At 51.7% G+C, this 15,801-nt stretch overlaps 1 protein-coding gene across 2 annotated transcripts in view; it reads right to left on the reverse strand.

The window, feature by feature from the left end:
* Positions 1-648: 648 nt before the first annotated feature.
* ltbp3 (latent transforming growth factor beta binding protein 3) overlaps positions 649-15,801 on the reverse strand; it is a 33,638-nt gene continuing 18,485 nt past the window's right edge. Inside the window, exons 5-29 of one of the 2 annotated variants that reach the window (XM_086177413.1) lie at positions 15,607-15,693; positions 15,363-15,479; positions 14,842-15,003; positions 14,266-14,358; positions 14,020-14,033; positions 13,875-13,941; positions 13,554-13,631; positions 13,284-13,412; positions 12,469-12,600; positions 12,265-12,393; positions 12,043-12,162; positions 11,455-11,577; positions 11,240-11,362; positions 11,027-11,146; positions 10,360-10,488; positions 9,964-10,134; positions 9,708-9,788; positions 9,452-9,580; positions 9,236-9,373; positions 8,392-8,532; positions 6,589-6,717; positions 4,284-4,445; positions 2,282-2,368; positions 2,058-2,183; positions 649-1,386 (exon numbers count right to left, since the gene is read on the reverse strand). In XM_086177413.1, coding sequence (XP_086033539.1) covers positions 1,235-1,386; positions 2,058-2,183; positions 2,282-2,368; positions 4,284-4,445; positions 6,589-6,717; positions 8,392-8,532; positions 9,236-9,373; positions 9,452-9,580; positions 9,708-9,788; positions 9,964-10,134; positions 10,360-10,488; positions 11,027-11,146; positions 11,240-11,362; positions 11,455-11,577; positions 12,043-12,162; positions 12,265-12,393; positions 12,469-12,600; positions 13,284-13,412; positions 13,554-13,631; positions 13,875-13,941; positions 14,020-14,033; positions 14,266-14,358; positions 14,842-15,003; positions 15,363-15,479; positions 15,607-15,693 — 2,939 coding nt within the window. In that variant the 3' untranslated portion in view covers positions 649-1,234. The remainder of the gene's footprint in view (positions 1,387-2,057; positions 2,184-2,281; positions 2,369-4,283; positions 4,446-6,588; positions 6,718-8,391; positions 8,533-9,235; positions 9,374-9,451; positions 9,581-9,707; positions 9,789-9,963; positions 10,135-10,359; positions 10,489-11,026; positions 11,147-11,239; positions 11,363-11,454; positions 11,578-12,042; positions 12,163-12,264; positions 12,394-12,468; positions 12,601-13,283; positions 13,413-13,553; positions 13,632-13,874; positions 13,942-14,019; positions 14,034-14,265; positions 14,359-14,841; positions 15,004-15,362; positions 15,480-15,606; positions 15,694-15,801) is intronic. The other variant, XM_086177414.1, reaches the window with a different exon arrangement.

The following is a 15,801-nucleotide window of genomic DNA, read 5'->3' on the forward strand; positions in this document are numbered from 1 at the left end:
GAACCAGGGTCCTTGGAGCTCAGCAGGCTTCACCCTGGATCCATCACAGGGCCACAGATGGAGACATGAAACTCGTTATGAGACCTTGGGGTCTCCAATGAACCTCCTGCATGTTCTTGGACTGTGGAAGAACATGGACGCTCCACACAGAAACGCCTGCTGGGAATCCAACCAGGGACCTTCTGGTTGTGAGGCAGAAGCTTGTATATCATTGCCTCTTCTGATGGTTGTTCTCCTGCAGGCTGGATCCAGAAGATGAAGAAAAGATGTGACGTTCACATCTTCTACCATGACGGATTGGAAGGACACCTGGTGGTGGAGGCCTAACAGGTCATCTCAGCCTCGGGGGAGAAATCCTGCTCCGAAGCTTCCAGAAGATAATCTGGAATGAACGAACTGAGCGGGCGGAGAGTCTGGATCTTATCACATCTCAGAGAGAAGCCTTCATCAGTGGATACACACACACACACACACACACACACACACACACACATATGAGCAGCGTCCTCTCGTGGAAGGCCTGGTGAACTGCTCCTGCATGTGTTTGGGCTGCAGGAGGAACCCAGAGAACCCTGAGGAACCACCAAGACTCCAGACCGGGAAGGTGGGAATCCATCCGCGGCTCCGAAAAGAAAACAAAAGCAGGAATAGGCCGACATCTTTTCTTTTATTCCATCTCTTCTCCCAAAGGTTCAATCGGAATAAGCTACATTTAGCGCGTATTCCCGGCATACTCATTCATCGCTGAGTGCGTGACCTTCCGTCCCGAGCTTCAGGGTCCACCAGCCTGTCAAATTATACACAGAACTTCTCATATTTTACATCGACAGATAAACGGGGTGCGGGACGGGAGGAGCAGGTGTAACTGAAACAAACTGTACAATAGGAGGACGGAGAGGCGGGGAATTTAGAGTTTAGACACGAAGAAGGCGAAGGTCCAGGCGGCGCCATGAAGATCCCGGAGCAATCGAGGTCCAGATCGGAGGAGGAACGCGATTTACAGATTCGTGAAAACGAATAATCCTCGTCGCGAAGGGTTTTTTTTTTTTTTTTTTTTTTTGAAAACACGAGGGCGGGCGGAGGCGGTTCTGGCTTTGAGCCGGGCGAAGAGGTAAAGGCGACGGCGGTAGACGGTGGGGTTCACTCAGTTCCGCGCTCTCGCGACGAGACAAGAAGAGGCGAATGTACAGCGTACGGGCGGAGATGAGCCGAGCTCCGCGGGGGTCGCCGGGGGTTACGGGGGTCTGCGGCGGACACATATGTTGGGCCTGCGCGTGGCCACGAAGCCCTGCTTGCAGAAGCACTTGTATGAGCCCATGGTGTTCACGCAGCGGGCGTTCTTGCACGGGCTGATTCGGATCCCCGGCTCCGCACACTCGTCGATATCTGGAAAGAAATGAAGGGAATTTAAAAAAGGCGGCGGGTGATTTCTGTGCAGTGGTTCTTAACCCGGGTTCGATCGAACCCCAGGGGTTCGGCGGAGGTCAAGACACACATTGGTGATGACATCACCGGCCGCAGGTGATCACGCTACATAGCTCGGCCTATCCGTGCCGCGGGGATTTCGGCGCGATCAGTTGTAGTAACTTGTGACTGTCGTGATGGTACGTCATGTGATTTCTTTCTTAATGTTTTAATCCCTTCATACTAATTATGTCGGGCAAAAAAAGAAAGCGGTCGGAAGAACACGTACAATACGGATTCACATGTATGACGGAACGCGATTGGAATCGATGTCCTGACTGCATGATTTGGAATGACAAGATGAGCAATTCTTGTCCAGCACCGGCAAAACTAAGGGAAGGCTTCCTTCAGCTGCATGGAGATGGGAACTACAAGAACGTAGCGCTTGCTGGATTCAAGGTGAAGGGAGCCAGATTCCATGAAAAGGCTACTCCGCCTGTTCTTTGTACCCATCAACGAACCGATCCTCGATCCAATAAAGAAGGGTTCGGTGAATGCGCATGTAAAACAGGTGGGGTTCAGTACCTCCGACAAGGTTAAGAACCACTGCTTCTGTGGTTTCGTCGGTGCTGGCGGACCGGCACGGTACGCACCTAAGCAGCGGGTGCGGGAGTGGTCCAACCGAAAGCCCGGGTTACATTCGCACATGGTGCCCAGGTAGGAACGCACGCAGCGGCCGTTCAAGCAGCTGCATTCGTCCGAGTCCTCCTCTGAGCTGTCTTTTCGGGGAAAAGGTAAAAAGGTGGAGGAGAGGGGTCAGTCAGCGAGGGGCGGGAGAGCCGTCGCGACGGAAAGAAACGGCGGGGTTTGGTTTTACCTGGACTGTAAGCGAACGCCGCCTGGAAATCCTGCTCGCCGTCCGACTCGGTTTCCAGGTGCATCCCGCACAGCAGCGTGAACATCTCTGGATCAGCGGAGACAATGTCAGTTTGGACAAACCAGTGGCATGTACAAGCGTGTGTGTGTGTGTGTGTGTGTGTGTGTGTGTGAATTCGAGTCGTAATCTTGTTGAGGCAACTGGACTTGAATTTCCTGATCATCTCGAAGATGGAGAATGCGGTGTCTCCTGTCACCTGGACTGAGAATTGTGATGACGTCAACATTGGAGCTACCAAACAACCCTGTCCAGGGCCAGGACCTTCTGCACCCTCCAAACAACCAGGAAAGATCCACCACCAGAACCAGGTAACTTCCCCTTGAGCCTCAGTCCACAGGACCCGACAGGTTTTACTCCTTTGTTTAGCTTTACCTTTTCACATTCCAATCCAGGTAACCCCCAAAAGTTGCTCCTTTGTCCCCAATGAACGACACCACCGTTAGCATAGCATTAGCACTAGTTTCTGCCCATCAACTCTCACATTTACACAACACGCCACCATAACCTGGACCTGCCCAAAACCCTGGTGGTCATATTCAGAAACTCCCCGCAGGTCATCAGAACTGAAGAAGCCTCTGGGATGAGGGCTGAAACATCAAGTCAAGACATACAAGTCCAGTTGCCACAACAAGATTTTGGCACAGGAACTTTAGCTTTACCTTTTCACATTCTAATCCAGGTAACCCCCAAAAGTTGCTCCTTTGTCCCCAATGAACGACACCACCGTTAGCATAGCATTAGCACCAGTTTCTGCCCATCAACTCTTTCATTTACATAACAAGCCACCATAACCTGGACCTGCCCAAAACCCTGGTGGTCATATTCAGAAACTCCCCGCAGGTCATCAGAACTGAAGAAGCCTCTGGGATGAGGGCTGAAACATCAAGTCAAAACATACAAGTCCAGTTGCCACAACAAGATTTTGGCACAGGAACTTTAGCTTTACCTTTTCACATTCTAATCCAGGTAACCCCCAAAAGTTGCTCCTTTGTCCCCAATGAACGACACCACCGTTAGCATAGCATTAGCACCAGTTTCTGCCCATCAACTCTTTCATTTACATAACAAGCCACCATAACCTGGACCTGCCCAAAACCCTGGTGGTCATATTCAGAAACTCCCCGCAGGTCATCAGAACTGAAGAAGCCTCTGGGATGAGGGCTGAAACATCAAGTCAAAACATACAAGTCCAGTTGCCACAACAAGATTTTGGCACAGGAACTTTAGCTTTACCTTTTCACATTCTAATCCAGGTAACCCCCAAAAGTTGCTCCTTTGTCCCCAATGAACGACACCACCGTTAGCATAGCATTAGCACCAGTTTCTGCCCATCAACTCTTTCATTTACATAACAAGCCACCATAACCTGGACCTGCCCAAAACCCTGGTGGTCATATTCAGAAACTCCCCGCAGGTCATCAGAACCGAAGAAGCCTCTGGGATGAGGGCTGAAACATCAAGTCAAGACATACAAGTCCAGTTGCCACAACAAGATTTTGGCACAGGAACCAACAGGTTTCACTCCTTTGTTTAGCTTTACCTTTTCACATTCCAATCCAGGTAACCCCCAAAAGTTGCTCCTTTGTCCCCAATGAACGACACCACCGTTAGCATAGCATTAGCACTAGTTTCTGCCCATCAACTCTCACATTTACATAACACGCCACCAAAACCTGGACCTGCCCAAAACCCTGGCGGTCATATTCGGAAACTCCCCGCAGGTCCTCAGAACCGAAGAAGCCTCTGGGATGAGGGCTGAAACCTCAAGTCAAGACATACAAGTCCAGTTGCCACGACAAGATTTTGGCAAGAATTTACCATCAACTGGATGATGGCGAACATCCACAGACCTGTGTGTGTGTGTGTGTGTGTGTGTGTGTGTGTGTGTCTGTGTGTGTGTGTGTGTGTGTGTGCGTGCGTGCGTGTGTGTGTGCGCGCTCACCCGAGTTCCTCAGCGGACAGGTGTTGCACTCCGGGCCCCAACCCCGGCCGTAGTGGCAGCAGCACTCGGAGTAGGTGACCACCAGGTCCCCCCTGGGCTCACTGCAGATCAGACCCTCGTCCACCTGCAGGAAGCACACGTCCTTGTGTGCGGCGGTGCGATCTGTGGCGAGAGGAAACGTGCACGTGACTCGGACGGATAAACCTCAGGGTGCATCATATCTGAAATCACGGGCCGGTGAGTGCAGGGAGCTGCACAGACAAAGACCCCGTGCTTGTAAATACCGACATTGTTGATGTTACTAAGTGTGTATGAAACATGCTCAGGCAGGACGGGAAAACTGGCCTTGGAGTTTCTGTCGAATGTGTGACTGCTGTGTTTGTTGACTCGGCGGGGCGAGCGTGAAAGTGGCGGGCGGATCATCTGGTGTTAGTTGTCAGAAGGCGACGGGTGAAGAAAAACAACAAACAAACGGCGAGCTGCTCGGGCTCCTCGGGACTCCATGCTAGCAGACCTCACAGCGTCATTAGCCTAGCTTAGCGACATGAACGTCTTCGGATCAGAGTTTTCTCGTGTTCACCCGTTCATTCATTTATTCATTCATTCATTCATCTCTCATGATCGGGGGGTGTCGGAGCCTATCCCAGCTGTCATTGGGCGAGAGCTGGGCCCCCTTGGACCAATCACGGGGCCACATATGGAGACATACATCCCCTCATTTGGACAATTTTGGGTCCTCATAGAATGTTGTGCATGTGTGGGAGATACGTAGCCTCCGCACGGAAAGGCCTCCCCTTATGAATCGAATCTTCCTTAGGAATCAAATCGAAGGCCAGAGTGCTAACCGCTGCGCCGCCATGACGCCCGAGCCGGTGCTCTAACAAGGACATTGCCGCACAAACGCGGACAGCCTGTCGGCTGGTACCACGAAGACCTCGTCTAACACGTCTGCCTTTCGAGGCTTGAGTTTCATGGTCTGTACTCAAGCAGAGCAACATGCAGAGGAGATGAGAAGATACACTTTACGGCCAAAAGTATTCGCTCACCCATCCAAATCACCGTAATCGGGTGTTCCAGTCACTTCCGTGGCCACGGGTCTTTAAAATCAGCATCTAGGCATGCACGCTGATTTTACAAACACGTGTGAAAGAATGGGTCGCTCTAAGGAGCTCAGTGAATTCCAGCATGGAACTGTGATAGGACGCATCCTGTGCAACAAATCCAGTCGTGATAGTTCCTCCCTCCTAATTATTCCAGTCAACTGTCGGTTGGAGTCTAAGAACATGGGAGTGTTTGGGAACGACATCAACTCAGCCACAAAGTGTTAGGCCACGTCAGCGGATGCTGAGGCTCATCGTGCCAAGAGGTCGCCAACTTTCTGCAGTCAATTGCGACAGACCTCCAAACTCCACGTGGCCTTCAGATGTCACAGAGTGCGATGCAAGGCGTGGCTGCAGCGGTGGAAAGCATGCCGACACTGGAGACGCCTTCTCTGGAGGGACCAATCAAACTTCTCCATCTGGCAATCTGATGGACGAGTCTGGCGGTCGCCAGGAGAACGCTACTTGTCTGACCGCATTGTGCCAAGTGTGAAGTTTGGTGGAGGGGGGATTGTGGTGCGGCCTTGTTTTTGGCCTCTTAGTTCCAGTGGAAGGAACTCTGAAAGCTTCAGCATACCACGACATTTTGGACAATTCCATGCTCTCAACTTTGTGGGCACAGTTGGAGCTGGACCCTTCCCTTTCCAACATGACTGTGCACCAGTGCACAAAGCAAGTGCCATAAAGACATGGAGGTGAGAGTCTGCTGTGGATGAGCTTGACTGACTTCAACCCCGTAGAACACCTTTGGGATGAATTAGAGCAGAGATTGAGAACCAGGCTTTCTCGTTCAATATCAGTGTGTCCTCAAAATTTGCCCTGAACACACTCCTGAACCTTGTGGACAGCCTTCCCAGAAGAGTTGAAGCTGTTCTACCTGCAAAGGGTGGACCAACATCATAGTGGACCCTATGGATCAGGAATGGGGCGGCACTTAAGTTCATCTCCGAGTCAAGGCAGGTGAGCGAATCCTTTTGGCCATGTAGAGTACATTATTTGTGTGAGTACATGAGATGTGTTACGAGTCTAGGTAGCAGGAACGGGAAAGTGTTCGGGGAAAGAGGGTGAATGTGGGTACGTGCGAGACCGAGGCTGGAAGGCAAAGTGGAAGAAGAGATGAAAACCGCAAGGAGGTCGTGAGCGTCGGACGGTCGAGCCGAACCAGAAGCCACGGAAGCCGTCGGGCCGACGAGAATTTTACCCACCGTCGTAGACGCACTGTTTCAGCGCTGCACTGAAGGTGCGGGGCGGGTCGCAAAAACAGTGAAAGGAGCCGGGCGTGTTCACACACCTCCCGTTCTTACAGTACGAGGGATCCTGGCACTCATTCACATCTGCAAAGGGCACCATAGACACGGGTTTCAGAGGGAACCTCAGCTTGGAGCCGGCGGCGGGCACAAGGTACATTTTGGAGCCGATCGGATGCAGCGGTCCGACGACGTGAACTCGTCGAACGGTCGCAAGTTCAGCCGAAATGAGTCACTGAGATGTCAATTGAATGGTGGCGGTTGTGTGTTCGTGACTGAAATAAACTCACAGATAAGCCTTGAAAAAAAAAACAGACGAATCAACTCCGGCGAGCATTTGGCCGTAAACAAATTACGTCCGAATGTAAACTATGTCCGATTAAAACAAAGCCTTCTTCAGTGTCAGAGGAAGCGCTCACCGCGGAGATATTATCTGATTCATTACGGTGGTTGCTGTTATTGTGTTATTTGCTTGGCATTTCCCGGATGAGATCGGGTTAACTTTTTTAATTGCACAGGCAAAACGGGGTGAAATGTGACAATACGCCTTTGTATGTGTGTGTGAAAGTCTGTGACAGTTTGTGAGTGAGCATGTCAGATATACAGCCATCACATCTCCATGTATCTGAAGAGAGCGTGAATGAATCACCACGCTTGATGATCCATACTGAATCACGAGTCAGGGGTGTCCATTAACCCGGGTGCAACGAGTCGTCTGGTTGGCTGCTGCTCAGTACACATGGCGAGCCGTCAGACTCACCGGAAACACAGCGGATGATTCGTTCGAAGCGGTTCACTGATTCGAGTCAGCCGACTCAATGGAGACACGAATGAATCAGATGATTCGTTCGAACCGGTTCACTGACTCGAGTCAGTCGACTCAATGGAGACACAAATGAATCCGATGATTCGTTCGAACCGGTTCACTGACTCGAGTCAGCCGACTCAATGGAGACATGAATTAATCAGATGATTCATTCGAACCAGTTCACTGACTCGAGTCAGCCGACTCAATGGAGACAAAAATTAATCCAATGATTCGTTCGAAATGGTTCAGTGGCTCGAGTCAGGCGACTCAATGGAGACACAAATGAATAAGATGATTTGTTAGAACCGGTTCACTAACTTGAGTCAGCCGACTCAATGGAGACACAAACGAATCCAATGATTCGGGCAAGTCGGTTCACCGACTCGAGTCAGCGGACTCAATGGAGATATGAATTAATCAGATGATTCATTCGAACTGGCTCACCGACTCGAGTCAGTCGACTCAATGGAGACACAAATGAATCAGATGATTCGTTTGAACCGGTTCACTGACTCGAGTCAGCCGACTCAATGCAGACACAAATGAATCAGATGAGTCGTTCGAACACGTTCACTGACTCGAGTCAGCCGACTCAATGGAGACAGGAATGAATCAGATGACCGACATGTACCGGTTCACTGACTCCCGTCAAAGGGCTCACCAGAAACAGCGAACCTGTTCAATGAGGTAAGTGACTCAGATTACCTTGAGTTCACCAGCCCTTCAGAGTCACTGCATCCGAGAGCCGCAGGTGGGCAATCATTTGCTTGGATTTTGTAAAAAAGCAAATTATCATGTCCGTATAAAAATGTGGTGGCTCTGTTTGCATCTCATTGTATCGGGTCGAAGGCATCGAGCGTCTGGTGATCCCCGACGCCTGTCTGGACCTTTCCAACGCCGACGCAGAGCACGTTTAAAGTGTTATCTTGCCCCCGCGGAGGCGCCCCACTCACCGGCCTGCTCCTCAGGAGTAACACAACTGTTCCGGTCAATACCAAGGGTCCAGGGTGGAGAGCAGATGCAGTAGAACGACCCTGGAGTGTCCACACAGTTGCCGTTCTTGCAATTGGCCGAGTCCTCGCACTCATTCACACCTGAATGACAGAAAAATCACAGGTAAGAGAAGTAGAAGTAGCGGTTTTCTAGTTCACCGCTGAGCCACGATGAGCGTTGATCCTTCCTCCAGCTTTCTTCAAACATCCACATGACAAATCAAAACAGGAAGTGGCCTTGAAGGTTGACAGTCGTCCAGGTTTTTGGTCGATCCCTGTTAGATCTTATGGCGGCAAACTGGACATCTCTATCCTTGGAGAGGTTCCTCCTCTGATCCCAGAGGCTTCTTCACTATCTTCCACATTTGCAAGGGACTGGTTGGAGTTGGTGGCCACTCCAGGTGAGCTGCTGTGTTGATGTGTCTTGCGATGAATCTCCGCCCAGGCTTGTATGTGACTGGAAGACCGAGTCAAAGACGCCTACTATGTATCCTGGTTGAAAAAGGTGATCCTTGTCCTTCAGGTGTAGAAGGACAGCAAAGTCCTGACCTGAAAAAGCGCCTCTCCTGAGACCACATTCTGGACTTTGTGTCCGGGTGTCCTCACGTCTTCAGGGAGACAAAGTCGGTTCAGTTGCCACCACAAGACTCGACAAAGATTTTTCTGCAAACCTACTAGTAACGGATCTAAGAATCAGCAACATCCGCTTGGTGACCCCAAAAACCAGTGCTGCATTCTTACAGTGGTTGGATGAATTGATAAAAACCCAAATTACTTTTCCCGAAGGAGAAATCACATGACACACCTGCTACCGCTGCGATCACGCACTTCTTTTTGTTGGAGTCTGGGATCCAGGGTTGTTTGCAGTTGCAGTAGAAGGAGCCCTCGGTGTTGACGCACTGGCCGTGGTTGCACAGGGACTCGTCGTGGCATTCGTTTACGTCTGACAGAGGACGACACGTTTTGAATTTCAGCCTCCAGCAGAACGGTTTCCAGATAAGTCTGTGTTTGGTGGACTCACCGATGCACTCCAAGAGGTTGCTGTCGTAGTAGAAGCCCTGCTGACAGTAGCACTCGTAGCCCGGCAGCGTGTTCTCGCATCGACCCTTCTTGCAGATTTCATCGGCGAACAAGGAACACTCGTCAATATCTGGGGAAAGGAGAAGACGCCCTCTTACACCGACGGACGCATCGGAATCCCAGGAGGGAGTCCGGCCCTGCTTCCCTGGAGAGGGCGCTACGTACTCTGGAGGACAGCAAAATGACACGATATCTACCGTGGTATGCAGGCAGGCTGTAGAGAAGTCCTTCCTCATAGTAGAGACCATGTCCATTCGGACACAGGAAGTGAAACTCAGCTGGACGGAGGAAAAGGATGAGAAGTAAGGTCACCATGTTTCGTATTGCTAGCAAGCTGCAGCGGTTTCATCTAAATCACCGCATCGATATGTAGGACTACCGCGAAATACCGTGGCACCGGTAACAAGAAGCAGCCCAGTTACCGACTCCGAGAACCGATGCCAAGGAAGGTACCTGAATGTGAGACGGGGCAGGGGTAGATCTCACAGTGGTCTCCCCATCCCACCCCGATGGAGCAGCAGCACTCCTGCTTGGTGACGTTGGTGGCCAGGACGCTGTCGCAGAACACGGTGTCGTCCAGGTTCAGGTAGCACTCCTTCTTCTCGTCCGTCAGCACTCGTACGGCTGCGTGAGCGAAGGCGGCGGGCACTCGTAAATACGCCCTCACTAGCTTCAGGTTAGCAGTACAAAAGAGCTAGTCTACGTTGCATGTCTGATGTTTCCGTGCAGCATTTAAAAGTAGCTTCTTTCATGTGTTTTGATTTCGCAGTCCTCAGACGGGTACGTCAAAGGGATCAGACGTCCCCGCCGGCTTCTGAACACAGCCGAAGGGATCCGGCTCAGACTTACGTTCGCAGCTGTGTTTGTCCTCGGAGAGGACGTAGCCGTGGTTGCAGACGCACAAATACGAGCCCGGCCTGTTCTCACACGAGCCGTAGGGCTGGCACAGATTTCTGTCCGCCGCGCACTCGTCCGTGTCTGAAAGGGGAAATCACAGCTGTCAAGAGTTCGAGGACAAACAACCGTCTGAGCTGCAGACAAACTTTTCTTCTGAGTTCAATGAGAAAACTTAGTTTTGTTGGTATATTCAGGCAGACGCGCTCGCAACAGCTAACTGACTTTACCTTTACCTTCTCCTCTGCACCTTCTACCTTCCTGTCCTCTCTCCCTCCAGCCGTAAACCTCCTCTCTGGTCTTCGTCTAGACCTCTTCTGACCTCAGCATCCTTCTAACCAGATCTTCGGCGTGACTTTATCTCCTGAACATCTACCATGTTCTGTCCCTCTGATGGCCTCCTTCCTGCTCCTCTCCATCCTCCTCGCTTTCTGTGTCAGCTTTGCAATTTGGCTACTTTTAGCATCACTCTGTTTCCCCTTCGGAAACTACTTCTGCAATCTTGACATTGATGGGGAAAGATGTCAAAGACCTGGGCTCAAATATGAACGTCGATAAAGAAACCATCGATGTAAAAGGAACCCAGACATGCTTTGCATGTTGAGAAATCGGACATACTGACCTTGGCATCTCCTGCCTCCGATCAGCGTGTACCCCTTCTGGCACTCACAGTGGTATGAGCCCATGTTGTTTATGCAGCGACCCCTCATGCAGTTTGACGGCCGCTCACACTCGTTGATATCTAAAGGGAAGGCAAATCCAATCGTTAAGGTGCGAGTGTTTCCTTAAAAGGACCGAACTCCACTCGGCTCCTGTCGGAACAAACTGCGAGGACCTTCGCAGTGGCTGCCCTCCTGTGTGCGCTGGTATCCGGGGTAACAACGGCAATGGAAGGAGCCCTCCGTGTTGATGCAGCGTCCGTAAGCGCAGAGCCGGACGTCCTCACACTCGTCAATGTCTGTTTGGGGAAAATGAATAAAGTAATTGAATCCGAGTTGGGAGCTAGCTTGCGCAAAAATGACGCAAGCACACGAGGTGCGGTATACGCACCGCTGCAACCCTTGCTGTCGACAGACGGGAGGAAGCCCTCGTTGCAGAGGCAGCGGTAGGTGCCGGGGAGGTTCTCGCAGCGACCGTTTGGACAGATGCCGGGCTTCTGACACTCATTGATGTCTGAAAACAAACATCAAAATAGGTTTTACACTCCAGCGGGGCCATCCACCATCCATCCATCCGTCCAGCGCCTCTTATCCGGGGTGAAGATACTCAGACTTTCCTCTCCCTGGCCAATTGGTCCATCTCTTCTTTGGTGAATCTCAAAATCCCTATGTTCCCACATAGTCCCTTCAGCGTTTCCTAGGTCTTCCCAGGAGTCTCTTCCCAGTGGAACCTCCCTGGAACGCCTCACAAGGGAGGATTCCATGGAGATCCTGACTCGCGTCCTTGATACAGGATCGTTATCTTCTTTCCAAAGATGTTACCATCACACCCTTACCTCCCTCAATAGCAGCGACTGTGCCCAGTCGCCCCAGACCCTCATCTGTTTCCAGAACGAGTGCCAAAAAGGGGTATGCTCGTACGGTTGGCGGATCCGTAAAAGACACAGCGCTTGAGACAGGGAGGTTTGACGGCACTCACCGTAGCAGATGCCAGCGCGGGCCTCGTGACCAGGCAAGCAGGGAACACACTCGTAGGAGCCCAGTGTGTTCTCGCACTGCTCGTTGGGACAAGTGTCGGGACTCAAACACTCGTTTATGTCTGGAAGAGGAAGTGTGCAGTCAAACATACATTTCCTGACGGTTCCATCGGTGAGGATCTCGCCTGGTATCTATGGTGCTTCAGTGGCCGGCGGCGTCGTACCTTCACAGGCCGGGTGTCGGTTGGACTTGCTCTTGAAGCCGCTGTGACATTCACATTTATAAGAGCCAGGCAAGTTCACACACTGGCCCCCGATGCCGCAGAGGTCTTGCTCCATGCATTCGTTTATATCTGGAAGGCAGATGTGTCCTGTGGGACGGGGACGGGCAAACTCCAGAAGATCATCCAAACAAGACAATCACCTACCAATGCACTTGACTTTCCCTTGCTCCTCCATCTGCTGGTAGCCCTGCCGGCAGATGCATTTGTAGCTGCCGACGTCGTTTTTGCAGAGGCCTCTGCCGTGGCCGCAAGGATCTGACTTGCATTCGTCCACATCTGGGGAACAGGAGCGATGCCAGAAAACTGTAGGATGACTGCACGGGGAATATTTCGGCAAGACGACGGGAGGTTCGTGTTGATTGCGGGAATGTGCCTTTCATCACCCTCCCACTCGGGATTTCTGGATTAACTTTGTTTCATGGATTTGATCAACAAGAAACCTGCTTAATGAAAAGCACGTGTCCCTTTGAAACGAGCCCGGTCTCAGCTGTTCGGGGGGTTCGGACATGACTTCATGTCTGAGCTCGGTACGTCGGTGACAGACACCAAGCTGCGAACGCACTGCACTTACTCGCGGTCTGAGTAACAGTATTGTGTGCCGAGAATGTGGAGTTGACGTAAGGCCAGAGTTTAAATGTTTTGGAGCGCATCACCATTTTGGGGGTATGTTTGTGAGCTTAGTTGCCATGGCGAGTCGGTGCTGCCTGAAGGGCTGACAGGATAGGTCATACAATTCGTCCGTTGTTTGAAACAGTACGAAAGAGGAGTGCCTCTCATTGAGGAGCTAAACGTCCACGGCGTGAGATGTTTCACTTTCTCTAAATAAAGTCCTGTCCATGCATTTTCTCTTAATTCACGCAGACAATCAGAGCCCGGAGAGACCGAGATGGCGAATGCCCATATGCATGTATAGTTGCGTGAATCTTGCATGCCTTTTGTTCCCGTTCCTCGAGTCTTACCATCGCAGATGTTCTTTCCCGGTAAGAGTTGGTACCCCGGGTGACAGTGGCAGATGCGGCCGTTGGGGCTGCTCTCGCACTCCCCGTGAACGCAGATGTTCTTGTTGAGGCGACACTCATCTGTCTCTGCTTCAGGGAGGGAGCGCACATAGTTGTGGGAGACCGGCAAATGCCACTCTTTACCAAAAACAAACTCTTTCACAAGTCAAGCGCCAGAAGACGAAGTCCCAAAAGCAGAGGGTACATGGAGAAGGTTTGCGGGGAACTCACGCAGGGCTTTCGTCTGGGACTCGAAGGGGTCGTTGCCTTGGGGTATCCTGATGATTGTCGGAGGGATGGGCTTCGCCACTGTGGAGGAAAAATGTAGATACCGTTGGGTTCTTAGGCTGAGTAAACAACCTCCGCTAGCATTTCAAAGCGCTTTAAAGTAGATAACGTTCATCGAGTCAAACACCAATGGCGGCAGGGCTACCATCCAAGGCGCTACCTGGACTATTTGGAACAACTTGGGAGGTTCCCGAACCGAGGACACCTTTGCATTCAGAGTCCTCAACTTTAAAAAACATCTGACTGACGAGGAGGTAACCTCACCTGGCTCACGGAGACTGTAGGTGCTAGTATGAGGCTGCTGCACAGGTGTCGTCGTCTCCTGATGGTTCTAAAAAAAAGATCATCAGGACTTTTCAAGACCCGAGACGTACCGGACTGTAAATGAAGAGCAGGAGGGAAGCCTTACCACCCGCTTCGGCACTGGAAGGGAAAGAGAAAGAAAAGAGTCACAAGTCGATCCAGGTGGTCTTTATTGAGACACCACGCGAGGAGGTGTGGATTATTCCGGCGTGATGCCTGGGAGCGCCCCTGCTGAGGTGACCCCTTCCTCTTCGGCTTGATCTGCACCTCTGGGCGCTCGGCTGACATCCCACATGAATAATCCACCCAAGGAACATGAAGCGGTGGCGTGGACGCTGTTTGTGGAACTCACCTTCCATGAAGAAGTTGGGAGGCAGGGCCACTGTTTGCCTGGTGCTCAGGAGATAGTAGCCTATTCCAGCAGGGCAGAGGTTGCTGAAGGCTTCTGAGCAGCGCATGGAGGAGAACGGCAGGAGTTTAGTGGCTGGTAGTTTGTGACCGAGCAGGTATTCTAGCATCAGCAGTCGTTTCTCCTATTGGCTGAATTAATATCCGTGAGCCTTAACAACAAATAGACATCTATCCTGCTGGTACGACCTATGCAGAAGGTACTTCAGAGTACTCGGGTCAACATCTTCAGGTTCCACTGCACTCTTGTGGATCCAGAGAGGGTGGAAAAACAGCACCACCCCCTGGACGGCAGCAGGACGACAAAGAAAACATGTACGCCATAAGAGCGTAAAAAATATGCGCTTCTTCCTGCTTCCTGCTTGAGGAAACCCAACCTCGAGTGTCCAGAATCCACCGCACTGAAACATTGGATACCAAGAGCGGAGTTCCTAAAAATCCGCCCGTCTGGATCCACCTGAGTGCAGATGAACGTCCAGCTGTGCTGGCTGAATGTCTCCACCGTGTCCTTCCCACTCACCTGTGCCTTCCTGTGGACACCTTTCACAGTTGTGACCCCAGGCCTTGCCCACGGTGCAGCAGCAGCGGTCCTGGGTGATGGGGTTCTGCAGGGCGTATTCACAGCCCCTGGAGTCGGACACCATCAGGTAGCAAAGCCCCTGCTTCACCCGGGCCTCTGACACTGGAGACGGGCAGGTTTTATGTGGGTGAGAACATTCATTCGTTCATCATCTACACCGCTTGTCCTACCCTAAGGCGGGGTTCGGTCCATCTCTGGGCCACATACAGGGACATACAACTATCCACCCTCTCATTCCCATGTCTGGACAATTTAGGGTCTCCAATGAAAACTCCTGCAAGTGTGAGGAACCCGGAGAACCCTGAGGAACCCCATGCAGACACTCTGGGGGTCTCAACGCAGAAAGCTCCCCTGTGGGAATCCAACCAGAGACCTTCTTAGCGTGAGGAGGAGGCCCAGGCCACTGCGAAACCCCGTTGGAGACGTCCGTGCGGTGACTCACCGGAGAGTTTTTAACTCACCGACACATCGATTCCTCTCCAGGACCCAGCCGTTCTTGCAGGAACACTTGAAGCTGCCCAGCGTGTTGAGACAGTCTCCGTTCTGACAGACACCATGCATGGAGCACTCGTTGATATCTTCAAGGCCAGGGGGCGGGGCGCAGAGATTAAAAATGCTATTTTGATACACCGCAAATGATGAGGTCTATTTGTGCTTTCTCACGAAGCGCGTAAACATCGCAAATGGCTGGAATTGAAGAGTTACCTTGGCAGTGAGTGCTGTTGAACCTTTTATAGCCCTGCGGGCAGGTGGAGCCGTAGTCCTCCACGATGGTCTGCTTGACGGATGCATCTGAGGAATGAGAAGACACGGCGCGGCGCCCGCGGAAAATGTGAGCGCCAGAACATTCGTGGGCTGAGAGGGCAGACGGTTAGCCTGGATGTCACCGTAGGGTCGTTC

The sequence above is a fragment of the Fistularia commersonii genome, chromosome 29, assembly GCF_037954325.1.
Source record: "Fistularia commersonii isolate RoL2024-O1a breed Wild chromosome 29, RoL_Fcom_v1.0, whole genome shotgun sequence".
Classification (NCBI taxonomy): Eukaryota; Metazoa; Chordata; class Actinopteri; order Syngnathiformes; family Fistulariidae; genus Fistularia; species Fistularia commersonii.